This window comes from Mirounga angustirostris, unplaced genomic scaffold, assembly GCF_029215605.1.
Source record: "Mirounga angustirostris isolate CCGP_5_RB_7025 unplaced genomic scaffold, mMirAng1.0.hap1 SCAF_1, whole genome shotgun sequence".
Lineage (NCBI taxonomy): Eukaryota > Metazoa > Chordata > Mammalia > Carnivora > Phocidae > Mirounga > Mirounga angustirostris.
This window is the reverse complement of record NW_026991709.1, coordinates 12,707,421-12,733,728: the sequence shown is the minus strand read 5'-3', so window position 1 is coordinate 12,733,728 and position 26,308 is coordinate 12,707,421. Positions and strand designations below refer to the sequence as shown.

The 26,308-nt window shown below is 37.7% G+C and overlaps 1 protein-coding gene across 4 annotated transcripts in view; it reads right to left on the bottom strand.

Moving 5' to 3' along the window:
- PAXBP1 (PAX3 and PAX7 binding protein 1) overlaps positions 1-26,308 on the bottom strand; it is a 33,136-nt gene that overhangs the window by 5,324 nt on the left and 1,504 nt on the right. For 2 of the 4 annotated variants that reach the window (XM_045902540.3, XM_064579435.1), the window contains exons 2-15: positions 25,666-25,794; positions 21,249-21,425; positions 19,876-20,097; positions 18,999-19,102; positions 17,657-17,874; positions 16,939-17,128; positions 13,180-13,303; positions 9,724-9,823; positions 9,521-9,636; positions 7,554-7,753; positions 6,405-6,549; positions 5,598-5,719; positions 4,335-4,411; positions 3,889-3,955 (exon numbers count right to left, since the gene is read on the bottom strand). In XM_045902540.3, coding sequence (XP_045758496.2) covers positions 3,889-3,955; positions 4,335-4,411; positions 5,598-5,719; positions 6,405-6,549; positions 7,554-7,753; positions 9,521-9,636; positions 9,724-9,823; positions 13,180-13,303; positions 16,939-17,128; positions 17,657-17,874; positions 18,999-19,102; positions 19,876-20,097; positions 21,249-21,425; positions 25,666-25,794 — 1,991 coding nt within the window. Of the gene's footprint in view, positions 1-796; positions 980-3,888; positions 3,956-4,334; positions 4,412-5,597; positions 5,720-6,404; positions 6,550-7,553; positions 7,754-9,520; positions 9,637-9,723; positions 9,824-13,179; positions 13,304-16,938; positions 17,129-17,656; positions 17,875-18,998; positions 19,103-19,875; positions 20,098-21,248; positions 21,426-25,665; positions 25,795-26,308 lie in introns of all 4 variants that reach the window. The other 2 variants (XR_010407709.1, XR_010407712.1) reach the window with 2 other exon arrangements.

The following is a 26,308-nucleotide window of genomic DNA, read 5'->3' as shown; positions in this document are numbered from 1 at the left end:
TACAACACGTTATTATTACCTACAGTCACCATGTTGTACATTACACACACAGAATTATTTTATCTTGTAACTGGAAGTGTGTACTTCTGACCCCTTTCACCTAGTCCCCCCACCCTGGACTCCCCACTTCTGGCAACCACGCATCAGATCTGTTTCTAGAAGTCTGGCTTTTTTATAAAAAGAAAGACTATTCCAAGGCATTGTTAAACAACTAAATTAAGTCAAAGAAAATAATTACAGAGTAAAACACCTTATGAAATACAGTGGACCATGTTTTGCCAAAGTACTAATTAACAGGGTCCAAATGTTGCCTCAAATGACTGAGAATTTGAATTTTAAGCTTTAATTAAAATTAACTAATTAAGACATAAATAGCCACACGGGGCTAGTGGCTACTTTATAGGCCAGCACAAAAACAGAACATCTTCCATCATAATAGAAAGTACTACCAGGCAAGTGCTGATCCTTCGATAAATGTCCTTCATTCAAAATCATGCTTAAGTGAGTCCTACAACCATCCACAAAAAGATGGAAATTCTCTTTTTGACTACAACACTGCATGTTTACCAGATCTCATGAACCCGAACTGAGCTATGTCACTTCAATAGCTCAAGCTACTAAAGCTCAGTACACACAAAATAGAGGCCATTATTATGCAGTCACATTATTATAAAATGGGAGTTCCCAGCCCATCCCAGCATAAAAATTCCCAAGTTTCTCAGTATTTCTCAGCTCAGTAAATGTTAACATTATCCAACCAACTGATTAGGCCGGAAACTTCAAAGTCGTTCTTCACCTCTCCCTCCAGTTGTTTGACCCCACCTCCATCCATTGTGTCCATTTCTCTCAGTTCCTGTTGCCACCTCCCCTAATCCAAGCTGCCATCATCTCTTTCTGGACCTCACAGTTCCTCAAGTGATTATGAGCACTAGCTCTGGAGTAGTCTTTCTCAAGCAGGGTTCTATGAGAGAAATAAAACCTACAGAAAATGATTTGAGTGACTCCTTAATTTTCCCAAAGATGGTACGGAGCAAGTACCATTCTAGACACAGGGAAAAGAGAATTCATTATGCTCAATGGAGGACCTAGGGCATTAGGTATTGATTATTCACGGACCCCAGCTGAGAAGAGCTGCTCATCAGTCAGAACTGGCCTCAAGTAGACTCCCATTTCTACACTGAACAAAGGCATGACTCTGGGCTGGTTATTCTGTGCCTAACTGTCCCAGGAGTAGAATGAGAACAGTGTCTAGTTACAGGCTACTGTGACAATCCAACAAGATAAACAAAGTGTGGCACAGTGCTCAGCACACAGTACATCCATAATAAATTTTCATTATTACTATCCTTACGTGCTTTGATCCATTATCCACACAACAGCCAGAGTAATCTTAAAAATGGCAATTTGTGCATGTCCCTTCCATGACCAATATTAATTTTCAACAAAGGTATACAAGCAAGTCAATAAAGACAGCCTTAGCCTTATTTATAATAGCCAAATTACGGAAGCAGCCCAACTGTCCATCGACTGATGCGTAGATAAAGATGTGGTTATGTACACACACACACACACACACACACACCAGAATATTATTCAGCCATCATTAAGGATGAAATCTTGCCATTTGCAACATGGATGGAGCTAGAGAGTATAATGCTAAGTGAAATTAAGTCAGAGAAAGACAAATACCGTATGATTTCACCTATATGTGGAATTCAAGAAAACAAATAAGCAAAGAAAAAAAAGACAAAAGAAGAAACAGACTCAACTATAGAGAACTGATGGTCCCCAGAGGGGAGGCTGGGGGGGGGGGGGGGAGTGATGAGTGAAACAGGTGATGGGGATTAAGGAGTACATACATCATGATGAGCACAGGGTAATGCACAGAATGGCTGAACTACTATACCGTACACCTGAAACTAATATAAGGTACGTCAACTATACTGGAATTAAAATAAAAATTTTAAAAATTAAAAAAAAAAGATATCCTTTTCAATAAACAGTTCTGGAACAAATGAAGTTCAATCCAGGCCCCACACCTTATATAAAAATGAACTCAAAATGGATCATGGACTTATATGTAAAACCTGAAACTATGAACTATCTAGATGAAAGGATAGAAGAAAGACTTTGTGGTCTTGTGTCACGTAAAGATTTCTTAGATATGACACCCAAAGCACAACCCATGACAGGAGAATGTGATAAACTGGACATCATCAAAATGAAGAACTTCTGCACTTTGAAAGACTGTTAAGGGAATGAAGACAAACCACACAGTAGAAAAGTAAAACTCTCTACAAATCATACGCCTGATAAAGAATTTGTATCCAGAATACAGAACTCAAAGCTCAGTAAGACAATTTTTAAAAACGCAAAAGATTTGGGTGCCTGGGCGGCTCAGTTGATTAAGCATCTGCCTTCAGCTAAGGTCATGATAATAGGATCCTAGGATCCAGCTTCGAGTCCCTGCATCAGGCTCCCTGCTCAGCAGGGAGTCTGTTTCTTCCTCTCCCTCTGCCCCTCCCCCTGCTCTATCTCTCAAATAAATAAAATCTTAAAAAAATGCAAAAGATTTGAACAGGTACTTCACCAGAGAACATATACAAATAGCAAATAAACACAGGAAAACATGCTCAACATCATCAGTCATTACAGAAATACAAATTAAGGCTGTAATAGGACACCTCTACACAGCTAGTAGAATGACTTAAAAAAAAAAAAACCACTCCAAAACTGACAATACTGAGTATGGTATGTGGTGAAAATGAGGGATAACTGGATAACATTAATATGTTGTTGATCTGAAAACCAGCTTTTCGTAGGTATTTACCCAATTGAAATGTAAACTTACATACCCAGAAAAGGCCTGTATGCAAATGCTTACAGCAGCTTTAATTCATAATCACTCCAAACTGGAAAAAATCCAATATTCCTCAATTGGAGAATGGATTAAAAAAAAAAATAGCAACTTGTGGTATCATCCACCTTACAAAAGGAATACTACTTAGCAATAAAAGAAATTAACTACCAGTAACACATGACAACACTGATAAATCTCAAATGCACTATGTTAAGGAAATGAAGCCAAACTGTAAATAATTCCATTCATTAGGCATCCTTACAAAGAAAACCACAGGACAAGGAAAAGGGGTGGCCATGGTGCAGGGGTGGGCTTGACTACAAAGGGATATGGGGAAATTGGGGAGATGGTAGAAGTGTTATGCATCTTGATGTGGGTAGTGAACACAGGTCTATACGTAAATTACAGCTCCTATGTCCTCTGGGAAGCTAGCTCATCTCCTAACTCCAGCCATTTTGGACTTTTCTCAGTTTTTCTAGAATATGCTGCTCATCCTCAGCTCAGTACCAGCTCCTATTCTTCTGGTCTAATGATCTAAATAGCACTTCCCCAGGGCAGTAGGAGATCTTCTGTGACTCACCAGTCAAGGGCTCTGTGCCCTTGTCATATGCGCCCATAGTACCTTGAATTTCTCCTTTCAGGATTCATCACACCTGACATAATGACACTGGTTTGCTGTCAACTATGCTGGATTATCAACTCCACGAAGGCTCCACTTCTATCATATTCAGTGCTGTATTCCCCAATTTAGAAAAGTAATTGGTACTCTACTCGCTGAATAAAGAACTGTGGCTTAGCAAGGCATTTCGCTGGCTAGCTTAGACCTTGCTTTGGAACTCAATACATTTTCTCGTGTGGAAACATCACACCTGAATAAACTTTTGGAATAAAATTAGTTTGTAAAATGGAGTTTGTATACAGATATCAATCTAAGCCTATAGATTTACTTAATCAAATTGCAAAATACCTTCCGAAATATATGTGTCAAAGAAAATCTGAAGTCTTTTAGACAGCCTAGAGACACATACCTTAACTGAAGACCAAAACTGTCGTTGAAAAAACAAATAAGGCCCAGAATTTTTATTTTCCAAGACACTAAGAAAAAAAGAGAAAAATGAGCAAATATTTTATATGTTAAGTGCCATCTGATTTCTGGAAAAGAGTTCTACAAGTAAAATAGCTTAACAAAAGAATTAAGTAATTTTTCAGATTTTCAAATAATTATATTCCAGAAGTTAGGTTTTAAAAGAAAATGGAAATTTACTGTGAGATACAAAGGGAGAACAAAAAGCATTATTTGCTTTATTTTGCTTACGGGAACAATTTCCCCACTGAGCTAGTCTCTTTGGTTTACATGCTTAAAAAGGTAAAGTTTGTATTTCAGGCTACCTTTAGTTTTTCTAGAACTTAAGAAGCCTTCTCTGGAAGATAATGGAGAATATTATCATCTTTAACATTCTGAAGAGTTACTTACTTTTTGGGATATAAGGGCATGAAAACATCATCATCTAAAGTTCTCCTCATTCTTAGTAAGAGTGCTTTTAGGTACACCTAAAGAATTAAAAACAGAGGACACATTTTAATAAGAGTTACGATAAAAATTAAACTTTAAGAAATAAAAAGCCATATTCTAAATCACTGAGTATTCAATTTCAAGTCAACAGCCTTCTATTTTTTACCTTCCTCACTGAAGGCATTAAGGTCTTTAATACTCTAGTTCAGCCCTCAACTACCAGGCAATGAAGCCACTTAGAATCTGTAAACCCTTCAGGCTATACACCACTAAGATTTAAAATCCGACACATAATCTGGTTCTTCTCAAAATGAGATCAGTGAAAATGATTGTGGAGAGCACCTTTGCTGGGGGACCTGAGTGGCTCAGACAGTGAAGCTTATGCCTTCGGCTCAGGTCATGATCTCAGGGTCCTAGGATCGAGTCCAGCATCGGGCTCCCTGCTCAGCAGAGAGCCTGCTTCTCTGTCTCTCTCTACATCCCCCACTATGCCCTCTCTGTCTCTTTCTCTCAAATAAATAAAATCTTAAAAAAAAAAAAAGAGCACCTTTTCTCTGTCTAAATTGCTTACCTAAGAAGGCCCAGAGGGATGGCAACAATCTGAAGTTTGAAAACTAGTTGTTTTACATGCTGTTGAAATGTCTGAGCATTTAAATCACCAATGGTTACCTATTCTAGTAGTTTTACATTTTTCTTTTTCAAAAAAAACCCAAAAAACAAAAACCAAAAAACAGTTCTTAAAGGAATGTTTAATTAGTGGGAAGTGGGGAGGTGAGAAGAATGAGAGGCTACCTGGAGTAATGACATCACCTTGCCAGAGAGAGTTGAAAATTAAAAACGATTATCTCAACTCTTGTATATTTCAGCCTATAAAGGACCAGATGGCCTGAGGGAATGGGATTTTCTGGCAAGCCTTAGAACATAACCACTCATTCCCTCAACTCTTACTCATTTTAAAATTTTTTTTTTAAGATTTTGTTTATTTGAGAGAGAGAGAGAGTGCACGTGCGCATGAGCAGTGGAGAGGGGCAAGGGGAGAGGGAGAAGCAGACTCCCCACCCAGCAGGGAGGTGGACGCAGGGCTCAATCCCAGGACCCTGAGATCATGACTTGAGTTGGTAGCCGCTTAACCTAATGAGCCACCCCGGTGCCCCAACTCTTGCTCATTTTTGAAAGGAGAGGGGAGGAAAAAAAACGTTCACATATAATAAATAATTAAATTACCTGTGTATTTTTGTTTTCTGCATTCACTACTGAAGGATATCCATTTATCAATTTTAGTGTAATTCCAACCATTCTTGAAGTCTGTGTTGTAGAAAAAGGGTCCCACATATTTTCAGCTATTACTATAAGAGAAAAGTAGAAATGTGTTCAGATATAGAAGTAAATTGCAGCTGACTTAAATCTGCTGTCAAGCAGTCCTCAACTTATAAATGCCAATCCTGACTTACTTTTTCTCTTTCTAGAGTATAAGCTCCACTCTTCTTTGTCCTCTTAACTGTGGGAATGGTGAGGATTAGGTAAATATGGGGAGAGCATAGATTCATTCTATTTTCTGCTGCTGGGTGATAATAAAGATTGGCAAGGAAGGGAGGACTTCTGTATCCTAGGAGATGTCCCAGCATCAAGATTTCCTAACTAAACTTGAAACTTATTTTTAATATTTTAAATAGGTTCCCATACCAATGATTCCTAATCTTTTTTGAGAAATTAACAGAAGTAATGAAATTGCTCCCCAGGAAAATGCATATCCCCCTGCCAAAACTATGTGTTCAGTTTTGCTTCAGGTCGTGTTTAAGAGTCTCTAAAATTCATCTATGGATCAATTACTGCCCCCAACTCCAGGCCCACCCCAGGGTGGTCTTCAAGTCCTAGGTTAAGAGATGTCCACCCTTTAGCCATCTCTGGACCCGGTGGTTACTTTATCATTTGTAATATAACTTCTATGAGGAAATACGCTCTGGTTAAAAATTCGTAAAAATAGATCTGGAAAACCCATGTGTTTAAATGTTCAAATTCAGAAATCTCTACCTGTTAGTTTAGGAAGAATCACCTTTTCCACAATGGTAGGCAATAGTGCAACATCTACATCATCTTTCTCTTGCTCTCGCTCTTCACAACCATAAAAGAGCAAAGATTCAAACCACAACATATTCTCAAAGTCACGACATTTTGCCTAGAAAAAAGAATATTACAAGCGAAACATTTCAAATGCTTGCTATTTCTGCCTCTAGCCATGGTAAGAGTAACAGGATTTAACCTTCAGCCGTAAACAACTAAAGACTAGACAAAATATATGAAACATCCATTTTCAGACACTGGACACAGGCAGGAGAGGACTATGGCCCCCGAAAGGGAGAGAATCAACGGAGGCGAGCCCCTGGTGGGAGATGGCAGGCAGAGCAGTCTCGCTCAGGTGTGGAGACAAGCACTGGAGCTCAGGGAGGCTGAGAAAGCTGGAAGCCGTGGGGCGGAGGAGGGAGTGACCCAGAAAAAGAACTCCAAAACGCACACAAGTCCCGCTGAGCTCTGCTGTGTACTAAGACACACATGCACAGGGTGAAACTCCACAAGGTCTGGCAAAGACCAACTGAGAGCTGGGGGCCAAAAGGTTCAGTTTTGTTCAGTCGTTTTAAGGGCTCCGACCTCAGCCCTCTCCTTACGGTTTACACATCCAACCCAGCCCATCTCACTCGTGCCCATGGCTCCGTCCACACGCAGGTAACCCCCTAAACCCTCTCTTAAACATGACCACTGAACGTATATAGGACCCTTATATACCAGGCCATCAGGTCCTTGACTGCACCTCTTATATTTATCAACTTGTCTTATTCTCCCAATTTCCATTACCCCCGACTCAGTTCAGGTCCTCATTTCACATCCACCTCACTGAGCTTTCCCAGGAGGTTCTAAGTTTTTCTAGGATCAAAGGACCAAGGTCTGATTATTCATTCATGTTCATATCCCAGTGTCACTACACGTAATTTTAATTGACTGAGAAAAGCATTGCCTGTAACCTGAAAGTAACCAACGATTCTCTTGAGAAGAAAGGGAGGGTAAAAGATAATGACATCATACAATTTGTACTGGAGCCGTGCCTTACCTCCCCCCGAGCTTTGAGATGAAAATTACCCAGGTCCCACGTTATATTGCTTTGTACTAGCGACACACGCCACTCACCTCAAGGGGCGTCCAAGTGAGAAGCTGCAACCGTATAAGGGGGTTGAACAGCTTTGGCAAACAAAGGCCGATGTAAGCATCCTTGTAGGACAGATAGTATTTTGAACGCCATGCCTCAAACTGGGATTTAATACAGTCGATTGAATAGAAACTTTCAAGGACATCTTCAAAAACCTTGCTGGACTCCTTTGAAATGCGATCTAAACACAACAATAAAAACAACAAAAATCCCACAGAGAACCATAATTTAGTATGTAGTAAAAAAAAAACCAATTCAGTATTTTCGGCGTAGCTTCAGTATCAGTCAGACAGGCTCATTACAGAGAAATCATTATTAATTACTACTTAACAGAAAGCATAAACAGAGTAAGTTTAGGTTTCAAATGTCTATTATGCAAACCAGAGTGCAGGCAGTGTTCATTTGCATGGCTGCAATATGTACCATTTCTGGTGCCCAGAGTTTAGTTAAATCCCACCTATCCCCCAACAAGTCAGTTCAAATTTCAGTTACTATGGATATTAACCATGAGTAACTGCATGAAGCAATTGCTCTTCAGTCCACAAATCACTGTATAAATATCAAATGTGCATCATGATCAGTGAACAATCATACCACTTTTTTCAAAAGTCTGTCGGTGACAGCAAGAACGGACATAGACAAGTATGGCAATGGAGGCTAGGATCTTTAAGTGAAAGGTTCTTTGATGCCGCTGATGACTTGGGAATCTTTATAACGGAGAAACCTAGTTACGACAACTTACTTGTCAAGATCAATCTTACCACCACTAATAGTGGGACAATCTAACATTCACCATCTGACATTAATGCAATAAGAAGCAGCATCTTATATGAAGTATTCTTGCCAAAACAAAAGCTTAACCTCAATCTAATCAAGTCTTCAGACCTAAATGCCAGCTTACCCAGAAATAACAGTGAATGGAAAAACAAATTAATACTATGAGGAAACAGACAAATTTAGAATGTAGGAAGTTCTGCAAGTTAAGTGGCCTGGTCTCTTCAAAAACTTAATGTCTTAAACAAACAATGGGGATGTGTATATGTGTAACGTACTCATGGACATTCATTAATTCTAGGGGGAAAAAACGTAACAACCAAAAGCGGGGCAGGAAATCTCATGTGGATCCTAGTTTGGAAAATACAGAATAATCCACAAAAACAGTCCCAAGAGTTTTATTCTGGGGGAACTGCTATTAAATAGACACAATATTAAGAACTCTTAGTTAAACATGCTCAAGTGTTTAAAGTGTTATGGTGTCTACAGATTACTTTCAAATGGTTCAACAACACACACACACTCACACATCCCTCAAAAAATTAAGGCAAACTTGGTTAAATGATGGTAAGAACTGTTGAATTGGGTGCTATTCTTTCCAATTTCTGTTTAAAAATATTCACTATGAAAAGGTGGGAGAAAAATAGGCTTCTCCAACTAAGTTCCAAATGGCTTGCAGCCGATATAATTGCAAATAACCACAACCAATGGTGGCAAATAAAGATTTCTGAAGACCTTTCTAGAAATGCCTGGCACATAATAGTATTAACTATTCCTCTTGGTTGAAATTATTCAGGACTCCCCAAATCAGGAGTTTACTTCAGGGCTGAGTGTCCCATGGCTGAGCTCTACCATCCTAGGACAGGATGCATTAGGGCTATCCTTGGGATCTGGCACATTTTTTTTTTTTGGTCACTTAAAATTCTATGATTCTGAAGAGTAGTATCATTCACTACGCAAGTACTAAATAAAGCCCGTGACGAGGTGTCACCACTATTCTGAGAATTCATCATTATACGCAGTTAATAAAAATGGGTACAAGTTTTTACAATTAAGAAAAAAGTGGCTGATTCTAATTCAGAGGCCACAAAACTTCACACCATCTCATGGTAAAAACCACACCCAAGTAGAAACCAAAGTGGCAATGAATCTCATTTCCAAATAAATGTCTAACCTTTCTCCAGATTGAAATTTGTAATATCTGTAGAAGTTTCTTCATCATCACTGGAAAGGCCTTCAAGGTGATCTGCCATCTTACCGGTTTGCTCTCTGGCTTGTCTCCGACGAGTCCTAAATAACAAACATCATGTTCCCAAACCAGATAAAAGACAGTCCTCCCTTTGCAAACAAAGCAACAGCAAGCATTTTTAGAATTACCTCCTGGCCTCCCGTTCTGCAATCCTACGTTTTGCATGCTCTTGATACAGTGCCCGATCTCGCCCAAAGGAATCGAGATTTGGTGCCATCAGAGCTTTATCTATAAAACAACGATGGTTAAAATTAAAAGCCTTCCTTCAACAATCTTGAGGAAAGAGTTTGCACAGAATAAGCCATAATGATAGACTGTTTGCTAATCTCAACGACAGGATTCTGCGGTAACTGGTAAACCAGATAGTTTTCTAGTTTAGAGCAAATCTCAGTATTATGCCGTGTTCCCATGAAAAGGAGTAGAAAAATAAATGGAGAGTTCAATAGCCCTAAACAAAAACAACTGGGCTTAATCACTTTTTATATCTACTTGTAACAGAACTAACTAATTGATGCTATCAGGATGACCAAATAAATTAAAAATCAAAATTACCTGTGCAAAGGGAAAAAAGATTACTTTTTAAGGAAGAAGTTAAGCATCACATGTTGAATGATATGACAGAAAAGAAACATGGGTAGGAAGGATGAGAAAACAGCTTTGTTTCAGGAATTTAATAATTTATCCTATTTATTCTAACTTTGCTGTGTAGAAATTTTTTCTCATTACTAGTTCTAGAACAAGGGCAGAATCAACATATAGACTGAAAACCAGATCTAAGAGGACCACCCTATGCTTTCTCCAACACTCTTTCAAAGCACAATTCCCTTACTTCTTTTTTTGCTTCCTATTTCCTGTCTCTTTTTTTAACGTTCTAGGGCAATTTTCTAGCCTTAGCTTCCAACCTTCCTATTTAAATTTATATTTCAGTTACCATATTTTTAATTTCTAAGAGATGGCTCTTACTCTGAGAATACTCCCTTTCTATAGCATCCTCTACTTCTGTCACATGTACGGCACCTCCTATTACCTCCCGAAGGGTATCAAGTCTATTTTATATTTTCTTCTACTGCCTGCATTGTCTTTGTTTCCTCAGTCCCTTTGGTTCTACTGCGTGGGCTGCTCTATGATCAGTAACCTCATATAAAAGAACGAGACTGCTAGTTCTACGGACAAAGGTGGGGGGAGTCTACCAGAGGCCTCTCCATCCAATCCCTGGGACAAAGTCTTCTGTTGGGGGCGTCTCGGGGTCTTTTCTCTGGGCCCATTCTCTCTCTCCAGAGAATAGTCCTCTAATCTCTTGTCTAGGGCAGGAGGAAGAGTGAGGGTACCATCTGTATGCAATACTTCCCTCATTTCTACATTTAGAATACAGAAGATATTGTGTAAGACGGGGATTGTTAACAGAAGCAAACAACCCAAGGGACAGGATGCGGGGAAAATCATACATAAAACGAAAGACATCGATTCAAGGCTTTTGCATATTTCTTCCCCTGATATCAGAGATGTGCCGCCAACAGCAGCAACAGAAAAAAACCCAAAAATTAGCCCTCTACTTTAGTGTATCCTAACTATCGTCGACCCAACTATTTTTAAAAGCTGACTTTCGGCATTGTTCATTCATACTTCAAAATCGCTCTGACATCAGGAAGGATGTTCCAGAGTTCAGCAATTATAAAGAAAGATGAGTATGGTAAACAAGAAAAACGCCCCTATTGTACCTCAACTGTGAGTTCACACACCACAGGTGAATTAGCTAAAGTCCCAAACCATAGAAATGATTCCTGTCTCTTTAAGAGGTATCCATCATTAAAGAAGTATTTTAAAGAATACTCATTGCTAAAATAAATACTTAAAATGTTGCTATGTTTATTAGATTCTATAGTATAAGGGAGATATGAGAGAGTAGATGACTCGAGGGATAGCCTCCTTCACTTCTGTAAAACTACATGCAGTAATTATGGGAAGTGTTCACAAATCTCAACAGATGAATCTCAGGGTTTTTTGTTTCTTTAAAAAAAGATCAGAAATGGAAGTGATACTTCAGTGTCCCATGTAATTTTCCTCAAACCTCTGACAATGAATACTCCTCTCCAAGGCAGTATTTTTCACTTTCTCATTACTTTTCAATTTTTTTCCAACTCTCCATCTAATTAACATACATCATTCAACCTTTATTTCTACTATCATGTAAGTAAATAGCTTCAAATTATAAGGAACAGATAATAGGCAGGAAAAGGTATCTGATGAGATGCACAGCTCATACAAACCATTTAACTTAAAAAGGAATTACTTCCCTTCATAGGTTACCTGTAATCTGCCCCAGAAATCTGGTTCTGCCTGGATCAAAAGTGATCTGGAAGGCCTGCATTAGTCATCTAGGTACCCAATATGGCAATAAACCAATTTAAGTTTGTGTGGCAAAAAGAGGAGGTCAAAGCCATTCATATGGCTCACATGTGAGTCTCACTCAGCTCTGAGGGCCATATTACCACCTCTTTACAATGGTCCAAAATCCATCCTGCACACAGGATGCCTTCTCAAGGATCCAACATCTAATTTAGGGGACACCCTGTAGGACAAAGCACTGTCTTCAGAAAGAATAACACGAGGGGCCTTTGCACTTGGATCACCTGAGGTGATTGTTTAACAAGAAGATACTGGTCACTATCCAAGACCTAGCAAAAATCTCTGGGGATAGGACCAGGAAACCTGCATTTTAAATTAGTATTACAGGTAATTGTCATGCATACTTCATTTAGAACTGCTGACACAGGGAACAAAGAGATGTCAAAAGAAGCCACGAGAAATCCATGCTGGGAAAATTCCTAGCAGAGCACCCAAGAATATGGAGCATAATGGAAAAACGGAATTAAAAGGTTTAAAACTTCTGGTTAAAGAATCTCAGCTAAACTATTTCATAAGGTTTCCAATTAATTGCGGTTTTCCATAACACATCTCATAATGAAAGGAATATAAACTGAATTTCTGAACTTTTACATTAAAATTTCAAGAATTGGAGGCAACTGACTTATTAAAAAAATCCAGTATAAAAGGCAAACTAGAGAATAAAAAAATTTTGCTTTTCTCCAAGACATGAAGCTCAAAAATCCCCTAATCTTGGAGTTGTATCCTTTGTTATGTCATTAAAACCGCCTTTCGGTATTTTCCTAGTCCCCAAACTCAGAATCTTTCACTGTGATCAACAACAGCATCTGTACTGGTGTTATGAACAGGATGAAAATGCGGGGGGGGGGGTGGAGATCAACTGGGGCCAAATGATAGTGGTTTTAAGATAAAACACTAAAAATATTCTTCTCTATACTCTAAGGAATGAAAATATATGTCCAAAGAAGAATAAGATTGATAGAATATCAGTGTACATTTTTGAGCTCCTTTGCGAAGCTGTATTTTCTTAAACACAATCCAAGGACATGCTGTTCAAGTTTTAGAACTACCTGACACAAGAGCAAGGAAATGTTTCTTTAAAGAAAAAAAAAAAAGCTAAGCTCTCTAATTTTCAATTAGGCTGCACTAAGTAAACAAGGTTGTTTAATGAATAATAAAAACCTTCAAGATGGACTGACTTGAATGGCTTGAAAACTCCGAAGATTCATCTTTAATATCATCTTGTCGTCTTTGGACAAGGCGGGAAGCTCGCTGTTTGTACAGCTGATGTATTGCTGATTCAAGTTCATTAATCAGTGGCACCTGTAAAAATACAACACACTCCGTAACACCAAACTCCTCAGTTGCTTCCTTAGTTGAGGGTTCCGTACTATTTCCGGATTTCTGAAAAAGTACCCTCTATGGACAGAATAAAACTCCCAAAGGGACACAAATTACAATTCAGTTTTATGATGTTAAGGAAACATCTCTTCTTTTAATCCATATATAGAGCTATAATGTCCAGTGACTAGTTATTGGAGTAAAAGTTTGGTTAGGAAACTTAACACTTCAGTATTAGTAAAGAGAGCAAGTAAAGAAATGTCAAAAACTGTAGTGCTTTTCTTTCAGAATAAAGTACTTGCAAGTCTTTTAAAGTCCATTTTTAGTTTTCCAGCAGCATGATCTCCCTCAGAATTTTTGTAGCTTAAAATAAACCATTATTGCCATGCAGTACCAAAAAAAGGCAAGGGCTCCACGAGCAGGTAAGAATGGGAGTCAGCGAGCTGCCCAATTCTGGACACTTAAACTGCTTTGCCACTTGTACGTACCAAGTCTTACAGTAACGTAGTAATGTCACACTATATTACAGCTTTATTACACATTCTTAAATGTGAACTGCCTTCACTTACATCAGTAAGGCAAATAAAATTTCTAGCTTTCACTAACCTAATGTCAAGATCTCAAACTCAGAAAGCTAGTAAATGTTTAAGTTTTTCCATATTTTATAATAAAATAATAAAATTCATCACATGACTTATCAGTTTACAAAGTCAATGAATTTTTCCAGGTTAATATCCACAGCTAAGCATTCACTCAGTTCATATAGAGTACAAAAGCTTATAGAATGAAACCTAACTTAAAAAAACAGAAAACTTTCTTTTTGTCAATATCTTATATTATAACCAAATGCTATGAAACTTTCACAAAACACTAACAACCACTACACATACCTGAGGAAACCAGAAATTCTAGTTTCCTGATGGTTAGTGCAAATGGAAAACACATTATTTAGAGTTTGGGAACACTGGCACCAAGTGTTATAGCAGCTTCCTGAACTGAACAGACTGCAAATGGAAAATAAAAAAAGGCAGGTGGAATTCAAAGATGTCTGTAATAAAAGCAATTTTATACACTTGCATGATTCTGTTGAAAAAGTAGCAAATGTTCACAGAAAGATCAAAGTGATGGAGTTATTTTAATCTCTAATATGCCACACCATGGGCAACAATGTCCCCAAATCTGCATTCTTAGACAGCTGAGCCCACAGGCTCTATCTTTAAAATTTACAATGAGTGATTTTTTTTTTTTTTTAAAGCATTTAGTGCTGTATTACTGTGACTTACACTTCCCCACCCCCTTATTTTTTTCACACCACACAGGACGAAAGACAAATGTACCTATGTACCTAAGGTACATTCTTTCAGTCCTGGAGACTGTTAACATTCCTCTCCTGTAAGAGCTACCCACCTAAGGTTGCATCAGCCAGAATTTAATTATTCAATTTATAGTTAAAATTCTGATAATGTAATTTTTCTGTTTAGGTAATTGGAATGCCTTTCAACAAAGCTGAGAAAATTCTGAATAAAAACCTTCAAACACATTCTTCAGCTCTCTTTCATGTTTCTTAACAATATTGATTTGTCTCAAGAGTATGCACCACGACAATTTCTTTACCCTCTCCAAACTCAAAACTGTTCTTGACTTTTTATTTCAAGACCAAATTTAAGGCGAAGAACACAAGAAGGAAGATGACTATAGGGAAACAAAACAATGGAAAGTTAAAATGATCTTTAAATAATTAAAAAATCTAAATTCAAAACTACTTAAACTTTTATAACAAAAGAAAAAAAACAAAGAAATGTTCATCTTTCTATGGCCTTACCCTAAAACAAATTTTTATAGTATAAAATGAATATTCAAATGTATCCAATTATTCCTAAATATTTCCAAGGCGACAATGACAGTATTAACTTAGAAGCAGTCTCTTAGTAAAATTCAATGCATATGAAAATGTCAACATGAAATAAAATACTCATCCTTAAAAGGATTATCTACCTCTGTAAGTGACTCTGTGAAACCACAATAGCACATGTGAAGTGATTTCTCGAGGAACATGGTAATTGAGATCAATAAAATATACTACTACTTGTTTTTAAAAACAGCAATTGAAAACTATATGAACTAGACATCCTAGTAGTCTCTTTAATTCAAGAATGATATAATCTAGTTGATCATGTCACTGTCAATTTTTAAGAGTTAAGCTTAGAGTTACAAGTATGTAAGTTTACTAAGTTCTAAAGCAAAGGCTCAGATACTTCAAGGAAAAAACTCGACAGGACAAAACTCACTTACAAAGTATGGTTTAAGACAAAGATCCTTTCTCCAGTCACAAAAGGTTATTAGATCAGCTCCCACCATGTCCACTGGGCTCAAAAGGGCTTTATTAATAGGAAGGACACAATCACCAGCTCTGACACCTATGTCTACTTTCCACCTGGACTCTAGCCCTCTGCAAAGTCAAACCTAGGTTTCTTTCCCATCCTTGTACTTGTCGCCCTAAGTCAGTGATCTGCCACAAGGCTATCATAGCTCAGACTACAGTTGCTTCTCCAGGAATCTGGTGGTAAGACAAGAACGTGATAAACCCTACAGATAAGACTTGGTGAATGCTGTCTCAGCCTGCATCTGACCACAGACTGGCTAGAAGCATTAAGACCCATGAGGAAGACAGTCTAGCAGTGTTCTTTTGTGAGTCTTTGGCTTTAGGGTATTGAAGTAAGCAGCAGAGATGATAAAAATACTCCTTCAAACATACTAAGCTTACAGATTCTATGTTAATCCACACAGCCAAGAAAAAGGGAAAAATGTGCCTTCTAATTCTGTATCACTTGGAAGTTTAGAGACAGGATATTCAAGATTTTCTTTTTCTTTTTTTAAAACATAAGGCCACAAAGTCCACAAATGCTTATAAACCAATGTACCAATTACATTTATCTTGAAAAAGAAAAATCAATTAAGAGGTCATTTGAGAAGGGGATCCTATGTGCAGCTAATTTAAAAAATGCAAATAAACGGCACAGTAGAATGTAAAAAACTATTCCAAGTGACTAGCATACAAAAAAACAAAAAACGAACTTGGAAGAAATGAGGCCTTCAAAGAAATTATGACCAATGTTACGGTTCCTGAAATGGATGAAGCATAGGCTTATTTAGATGAAAACTATCAGCAGCGATGGTGACCAACTTTATCTAGAGTTAAAAGAAAAAAAAAAAAAAAACTAATAAAATTTTGCAAGTTTATGCCTATTTGGAATTATATGTAGAAACAGTTTAAAGATAAGTTTAGACCTAAACCGTAAAAAAGAAAATTCCACCAGAGGAGTACCTTATATTCTAATATTTCAGGGCAGGCCAATAATCTACCACTATATTAAGCACAACTTGCCAAAGTCTTATTTAAATATGCTCTATCTTTTTTGTTTTCAACAAAGGCACTATGCCGCCCCCAAGATAGAATGCCGCTAGTGAAGTGAAGAAAATGGAGCATGGCTTTTCATCACTTCTAGAGCTGAATGCAGTGGATATTTTCTGAGGAATACAGAAATGATCTACACAAGGCCGTCTAGACCTCCCTAATTTTGCCTTAGTCAAAGAGATTAATATTTTTGCATTCTTACCTTTTCACTGAAACACTCAAGCAAGTCTTGGACATACCCTCGCATTTCTTGCAAAAATTTATACCGTTCACCAATACCCCCAGAAGACCCTTCTAATCTTTCAATAGCCCTGGTAGAGTCCACTCGGCTTTGCAGATGTTTCTCATGCTGCTGTCGATTTGTTTTGTGCAGTTCTTTCATGGAGTCCAACCTTAAGAACACAAAAGGATAAATATAACACATTTACATCCAAAAGTCTATGCTGTCAGGACTCTTGCAATATTATAATAATGCATTTAGTTCCACTATTAGAATATAAAAATACTTGGAGTGGCATCTTTTCATCTGTACTGCTTTTTTCTCAAAAAAAAAAAAAAAAGAAAAAAGAAAAAAAAAAGGCAGTTTACAGACTTCATATAAAGTTATTTGGTGGGCTAACCAAAATGTTTCGCTTTTCCCCCCATATCTTGACTACACTCTTTCAGAGTCCAAGAGGTACAAACTCAGAACTGTCTTCAACAAGATCATGGAGTGGCATTTTTTATAACTTTTCGAGGCTTCCACAGAAGTAATCCAAGAAGGTAGCAGAACAAAGTATGAAGTCATCTTCTGTTTAGCTTTTGAAGATGGGCCAGTGAATCTTCTTTGCCGATATTCTGCATCTGCTACCCCAGACTACATGTTGCCTGAGGGAACAGAAAGCTAGAGGACAGGTCTTTAAGAAGTTGATCTGCCCTACCTGTCTTTAAGCTGTTTCTTTACCAAATCAATAGTAACGGGAGTCATCTCATTACTGGGAGTTTTGAAAGGGACTGTATTATCTGTTTTTTGAGATTTGGCATCAGATGATCCATAGGCAGTATAACTATAAGGAATGCCATAGGATGAACCATAAGGCATCGTCTGGTAAGTGTTCTGGTAGTACATATTCACTTCAGTGGGCTGACTTGCTTGAACCTAGAAAAGAAATGGGATATATATGAAAACTAACAGTTAAAACTGTAATATCATGCCTTTAGGGTTAAAAAAAAGAAAAAGCAAAAATTATACCATTTTCCAAATACTACATTAATTAAAATAAATAACTGCAGAGTTCTTCAGAATCAAGTAAAGGTAGGGCTGGATGAACATTCTAACTCTTGTGGGATTACTGGATTCATTTCTAATAATTTTCAGGAAAACATAATATCAGAGAAGTTTAGAGTTGGAAGGGACATAGGAAATAATCCAAGGCCACCATGTTATCAATGGAAGAGAACAAATGACTTGTTCTAAGTAGAGAATAAATAGGTAAGCGGCAACTAGAGACTGCCATCTAAGTACCCTATTTTCTTAACATAACCCAAACGTGTGCAAAATTCTGTGTCAAACACCAGTAACCAAAATAGTTTACATTTACACAACACTTCCACTGTTCTAGTTAATTCCATAAAGCAAACTGTTGTAACTATTGAGGAATAGACTTTCCATCTAGAGTAAGTTTTCATATCACAGAGAAATCCATTTTCCACAGAATAATTTCTGAAGTCAGAAACAATAAGCTCTACAGGAAAGAAAGATTTTATCCCAACAGTGTTTCTCAAGTTCAGTGTGCATCACGATGACCCGGGATGGGTGCTGGGCCCCCCCCAACCCAGCTTCTCATTCACTGGATCTCAAGAGGGTGAGAGTTTGCATTTCTAACAAACTCCCAGCTGCTGCTGCTGGTTGAAAGACCACCCTGAGAAACACTGATCTAAGAAACCAGAAAATTTTCCATCATTCTGACTGTAAAAAGCAAAAGATAATACAATTTCTTTTAAAAGCTTATTGGATATAGAACTTTATGTAATTTTCTTAATTACGTTAGTTGAATGAATGACAAAGATTCAATTCAACATGCAATATGTTTTTAACTCAAGAAAAGAGGCAAAAAAGGTTTTTCATTTACTTTTTTTTTTAAAGATTTTTTTTTTTTTTTTTTTAATTTATTTGAGACAGAGAGAATGAGAGAGACAGAGAGCACATGAGAGGGGGGAGGGTCAGAGGGAGAAGCAGTCATTTACTTTTTAATTTTTGAAGTGAAATCCTTCAGTTCTTACCTGAGGGATATTAATTCCTTTTCTTATCTGCTCCTGTTCCCATCGGCTGAGTTCTTCATCTTGTTCTCCAGCTACTAAAGCATCATCATCACTCCCCTCGATGCCTACAGTCATAGCAGCAAAGAAAATTAAATACCAGAAAAGCAGGGAGGGAAGAGATGCTAACCTGGCACTTCACAAAAATTAAGCAAAACTATTGGTATTAATTCAGTCTTACTAAAATGTCTATCATGATCTCCTCTCCTTTGCTACTCCTGACCTTGTTTGTCTTAGCCGCGGTATCCCTTGAAGCAAAAGGCAGTATTATGTAACCCTTAAATCCTTAGGAGGGTTTCCTAATCTGTGAGCTTGACATCAAATCAACAAAGGGAAGAACAAAACCTACAGGCCTCTGAAGAATGTTAAGCTGATTATATAAATTTATGCATGTAAAGTGCTTAACACAATACTGCCTACTCAGGAAGAGCTCAATAAACATTAGCTATCACAATCACGCTATAGTTTTAAAAAAAATTCTAGTAAGACACTTGTACCCAAGCAAAAACAGTCCTCAAACATTAAACATAGTTAAGTAAGGGGCACCTGGGTGGCTCAGTCGGTTGGGCGTCTGCCTTTGGCTCGGGTCATGATCCCAGGGTCCTGGGATCAAGCCCCACGTGGGGCTCCCTGCTCAGTGGGGAGTCTACTTCTCCCTCTCCTCCCAGCCCCTGCTCTCTCTAGCTATCTCTGTCTCTCTCTCAAATAAATAAATAAAATTTAAAAAAACAAAACAAAACACAGTTAAGTAAATGTGGGTACTTTTTGTTTGGCTATATTTAATAGCAAATCATATTTAATAGCAATGCACCAGGCTTACTATCCTATTAAATCAAGTTACCTATTTCCTCTGCAATTTTCTGTCTTTGTGACTTTTCTTTCACAGAAAAAACTATGCGGCGTTTCTCATCATCATCCTCATCATCGCTGGCATCATTCTCATCTTCTCTAACAAGGCGGCCTTTACCAGGCTCACTATCATGAGGAGTGAAATCTCCTAGTTCTCGGGCCATTTGACGCTTTTTCCTTGCAGCATGTATAAAAGCTGCATCTGGAATTTCTCCTGGAAACATACGGTAAGGATTATAAAAGATGGAGGTTTTAGGGTATAAAATTTCTAGTTTCTTGAAAATATGAAGGGTAAAATAATCTCACCAAGACAGCCTTGTCATAGTGATGGTCTAATGTTAGTTGCTGGTGCCCCCTTCCCAAACTGTGCCTGTAGTCCAACTGATTTATTCTTAATTTAGCTTAAATGGAAACTAAAAGTCACTAAGGACACTAAAAATATATATATAATGACAATATGTATGAGAAAGAGGGGACGGGAAAATCCACCATAGCAACTTTATTTTAACTGTAATTTTTTTTCATTTTTAATAAACAAAAGTAATCAAATCTTGTTACTGAACTAGAAAGCAAACAAAAAACAAAAAGGTGCCCACAAACACACCTTAAAAAACCATTATAGCATGTTTCTGTTGCAAATAGTGTTCAGTTCACCTGTAAGCATACTGAATATATTCTGTAGTAATCTTGCCTCATACTAAAGCATTGTAAGTTTTTTCCATGTTGCTGTTTGGCATAAACACAATTTTTAATGGCTTAACCATATTCACTGAACAGATAAAGCATAACATACTACATGCTCGAATTGACTTTTCACCTACAGTAAAAATTAAGGCCTTGCTACTTATCTAATGTTATTTTAATAGCTTTAGAATATCCCATCATGTAAATGTACCTTAATTTACTGAGCTGTTCCTCTCCTGCTAGACACTTTTTCTAAGCATTTATTTACTGAAAAACTGACTACCCAGTGAACAGATTTGCAAACTATTTCCTAAAGAAAAGTAAGAAAGAAGAGAGTGTGAGCATAAAACTAATAGCATCATACTTTTGCTTTTAGTAGCATTTCTAAAAATGTTGAAGTCTTAATCTGAAATACATTAAAAAAAGAGAAACTTTAGTACCATTTATCCATTTACTTGAGGCCCCCACATTTGCTCTGATAACGAAAGTTGCCTGTCTGAGAATGAACTTGGAAAATTGGAAAGTTTCTAGTTTTCTAACTTTATTTGCAAAAGAAAACCCTTGGCTTCAAACGGATGTCATAAGAAAAACCACTTAGCTAACTCCTTCCTTCACCATCTTTCCACACGGCCTCTCCTTGACGGAGTCCTTCATTTCTGAGGAGTATTTGCAAGTACACACCTGGACGGAGAACGTTCAAAGAAGATAAAGCGTTTGAAAAGGTTCCACCAGCTTTTGGCTTTTCTTCCTCCTTCTCACTTTCCATATCCATTTCATCTTCACCGTGTTCACTGATGATAACCCCATCTTCTTGACTGGTGTCCTTAACATGTCCTGTTTTGTCCAAAGGTGGTTCGTCTACATTTGTGAAAAAAGTTATTAAAATATATTTAAAATAGAATGCATAAATCAGGTAGGCACCCTTTTATTCGTTTATAGGCTTAATTCATTCAAGTTTGAACTATTTTAATTATTTATAAAAAACTCAAACCACTGATGTATGAAAATGAAGTATCCAACAATAGGCATTAATTGGGAAGTAAAAGTAATATAGGGGTCACAGGGCTGCATTGGAGGCTCTGCTCAATTCCACCTTGAGTTCACTTTATCAAAATTTTACTAAATTTATCAAAATTAACTGTTTCTTCCTCTAAACTTGCACTGGTTAACTGTTCATACCTCTTTGAATCATTATTTCATTTTATATCAGCATTTCATTAAACTCTAAGCCCCTCTGAGGCAACTTTCTATCAAGAACAATGTTTATGGACCACATAAACCTCTCTGCAATGAATACTTCAGGATTATCTTCTTAGTTCATAACCATTTGTCATCCATCACCTGAAGGGGTTAAGACCCAAAAGTCACATTTATACTATGCAACTCTGACCCCACTGCCATGACTCAATGTTCAAGAGTGGATTTGTGACCAAAGCAGACACAACCTGATTCTCTTTCCGGGAACCTGGAACTGAGACAGCGAGACAAGTCAGAGACCAGGTGGCACTAAAAACCACCACATGTAAACCCGGAAGGGAGCTGTAGAGTGCCATATTCTGCCATATGGACAGAGAGAGAGCTCCCTAATTCTGAGGCCATTCATAAGACCAGTTGCAACACTGCTTTCCTGCCACTGCATTCCAGGAGGCACCACTGTATCTTTACAGAGCTTTACGTTCCTTATAACTAACTAGCCTCACTGCACCATCAGTCCCAGGCAAAAATCAAGAAAATCAAAGTGTTTTTCACCTTGAGCACTGAACCTGGCACGCAACAGGCACAATGAATATAATGAAATAGTAAAAGTTTATTCTAAATATGATATTCTTCTCGTTTCCCTATCACGTTCCCCTCCCAAAAAGCGTTTCAAAGATTCTCTATTCATCTCAAACCATATTCCATTCCCCTCAATAAGAATCCCAGGGATAATACCACTCCCCCATATACACACTTTTTTTTTTTTTTTTAAGATTTTATTTATTTGAGAGAGAGAGAATGAGAGAGCACATGAGAGCGGGGAGGGCCAGAGGGAGAAGCAGGCTCCCTGCCAAGCAGGGAGCCCGATGCAGGACTCGATCCCGGGACTCCAGGATCATGACCTGAGCCGAAGGCAGTCGCTTAACCAACTGAGCCACCCAGGTGCCCCCATATACACACTTTTAAGTTTACTAAGATTCAAGTCATTATGTCTTAGGCTCCTTAGTCTTCTCATCTACCATCCTATTTCATTAGCCACAGCCTTTCTTCTGAAGTGCATTCTGATGCTATGAGATTTAAAAATTCACCTTATCAGATACAGTTACACGGGAGTTAAAAACTACCCAAGAATCGGAGTCAAAAACTATCCATTTCCTTCTACTCTAAACCCACACTAAATCGATGGCTTTCAATAGAACTGTGAAAGGTCTACCAGACCAGATACGTTCAGATAATGATTCCTGCAGATTTTAAAAGACTAAGCAAATACATTTTATGATTGAACACATACAAGTGCACAACATGGTTACAGTTGAATTTTTGTCAGTGGATATGTATTATCCTTCCAGATGTCTTTGTAAAAAGAGATACTAAATAACCTTTCTCTAGGCTCCTCTAGGACCCTCAATTTCTTCTACTACCACATCAGGAAACTTGTTCTCATGAACATTCTCTTTACCTTGAACTTGATCAGGCTCTCCCTTGCCTTTCTTCTGTCTACAAACAGAGTTTTCTCCTTATTGAAAAACTTCTCCTTGATCCCAATGGTCCGTCTAGTTACTGTCCTCTACTTCTCTCTCTGACAAACTTCTGGAAAGCAGTGGACCTGCTGACTTCTACTTCATCACCAACTTGTGCCTCAACCTAGGCAAATGGCCTTTGATTTCTCTCAGTCCAAGCTCCGATACCAGCTAACCCAATGGCTGCAGCTACAACAAATTCATACAGTATCGTTGAGCAATTTAGCAAAAGATGTTCCTTCATCCAAACAGATACAGCTTGGCTAGTGGACCTGTCTCTTCTGCCAGACACCCTCCTCCAGAAAGAAAACAACAGCAACCCTGCCAATGGCCTCTCCTTGGTCCTTTCTTTTCCTCACTTTTCTGGTACTTTCTCATTCAAATGAGCATCGTCATCTTGAAACTTTTCCTATCTCTTCTTTGGCCTTTATGATTTTATTTAGTAAATCCTCTTCTCTATGTGTACACTTATTAAAGGTAGAAGTCTTTGTCACAAAGATCATAGGTCACAGAAGACCTCATAAATCCCAGACTTGCTTCCATTTCTAAATGGTCCTTTCTCACTTCTGATCTTTCTTGCACTATTATACTGCACACAGTTGGTTCTCAAAAGATTTGGGAAAAAAGGCAGTTTCCTAGACTCCAAAATAATTGGTTCCCCTAAAAATACTCCTCCTCCCACCTGCCTTCCCTATTTCTGTATATAATACAGCATTGTTCTCTCAGCATGTCACAAAAGTTCAAAATTTGACTGTTTTTTTAAATCCAATAGTTAAAGCATATATCAAGCCTACCAATTTTTCCCTTGGAATGTTTTTCAAATAATCCTTTCTTTCCATTTCTTCTCCCACACCCACAGCAAACATTTTTAACTCATCCACTATTTCCCACTGAGTCAGGAAAAGCCTCAGTCTCACTCAACTAAGACCTTTTTAAACTCACTATTAATGATCAAAGCTGGCCCTTGATTTTAAACTGTTTTAAGCCTCCAATCTCTCCTTGTGCCAATCCATTCTGCATGTTAATACCAGGTTAAGGTTTCAAAGGGCATTTATCATGTCACCATCTTGGCAAGCCATCCAACACAGCAACTCTAAAACCCTTATTGGATACTAAACATCCTTCACAATCTGTCAACAATGTACCTTTCACCCTAAACCTCTACTTCCTCTATAAATCATCCACTTTGACCTGACAAATGTATTTGCTCTTACCTTAGTCACTTTAATTTTTGATTATACATCCGTATCTTCCCTCTCCCATCTTCTGGAATTTAAATGATCAAAAATCCAGTTTCATATTCTACTTTATCTTTGAAGCATTCCTTCTCCTGCCTCTAAAAAAATGCAGTTCCCCTTTAAACCACTCATTGGACATTTGGCCAAACACTGGGTCCAATTATACATTAATGATGCTGTCTCCAAAATGAGACTGTAAATTTGAGATATAATGACATACTTTTTCACCTTAAGCCTTTGGCTGAGAACCCGTGAAATAATAATTCTATCCTTAATTCCATAGAATAGAAAGATTCAGCATTTGCATGAGAATAATTCAGACCACAGCATATTATAATGGATCCACTTTCCTCCAAGACAAATAACTTCTTAAAATTGTTAAGCTTCAGTTGTGAAAGGGTGTTGAGAAATGTCTGTACAATGTAGGCAGGGGCCTCACACTGAGGAGTCTTCATCCATAGGGCTGCTGAATGAGAAAGTATTATCAACAAACATTAAAACAAGGTTCCTAAAGTTCTGCAAGAATTAAACCAACTGGGGAAATACCACCAAAGAAATGGAACACCTGTCTCTATAAAATACAAGTACAGTAATTTACACAGTACTATCTCAAACAGGAATAAATCCGTGTCTCAGGCTTAAGTGGGAAACTTCCTTTCTCTGGTTAACAGCAGTCTGAACACTAGCAAGAAAATTGGGGGAGGATTCAGGTGCTACAGCAGAAACATTCCAGTGGCAAGGATTCTGTCTTTTTTTAAAATGCATTTACTGGGATGCCTGGGTGGCTCAGTCGGTTAAGCGTCTGCCTTCGGATCAGGTCATGATCCCAGGGTCCTGGGATCAAGTCCCGCATCTGATTCCCCACTCAGTGGGGAGCCTGCTTCTCCCTCTGCTGCTGCTCCCCCTCTGTTTGTGCTCACCCTCTCTCTCTCTCCGACAAATTAAAAAAAAAAAATGCATTTACTGTGCAACTGTGTTAGAATTAAATAACAGAACTGTATCACTATTCAATGTGGACCTTTGACAACAACAGAATCAACTGAACAAGTTCATGATATATACAGCAAATCCATTTAATCAATCCCTGTGAGAAAGAGCTTTCATTTTGTTGTTTCAAAAGAATCCTATAAGTTTGGTACTTACTGTCTGCTGATGAATTGAGTTCTGTTTTAATCTTCGATTTTTCAAGATCTTCTTTATATTCTTTCTTAAGTAATTTTACTATTTTTTTGCTGTAACTTGATTTCTTCACTTTGAAAACTTCTTCATTTTCTTAGAAAAGAAATTAAATGAAGCTGTAGCAACCATTTCAGACAGTATTTTCCCTTCTAACTTTCACATGATCATATGTGCTTTTCGCATTCATCCAAATGGATACTCATACACCCCAAAGCATTACATAATTTGAAGTTATTCCAAATCTGTCACAGACTCTCAAAAGCTGTCAACTTCATAAATTAACCTCACATAATGCAAATTTGAGACTTTTTAAAAGGCATAACACTTGCGACTACACAAAGTTTTCATATGTCCTATTGTTCTCCTCAGGAAGAAAACAAAATCACTGAAAAAGCACTTAATTACTTTATTATCAGAAAAAAAAAATCCAAAGTCAAAAGATGTTCGGTAAGAGAGCTGTCAGGTCTGAATAAATCTATAACCATCACAAACTGACATATATTATTTCAAGACTAAGCTGAGAGCAAAGCACTTTTCAAAAATAAGTTTTGGTATGTATCCACTGTCTGATTTGAAAATTTTAAAGTCAGATACAAACACTTTACCA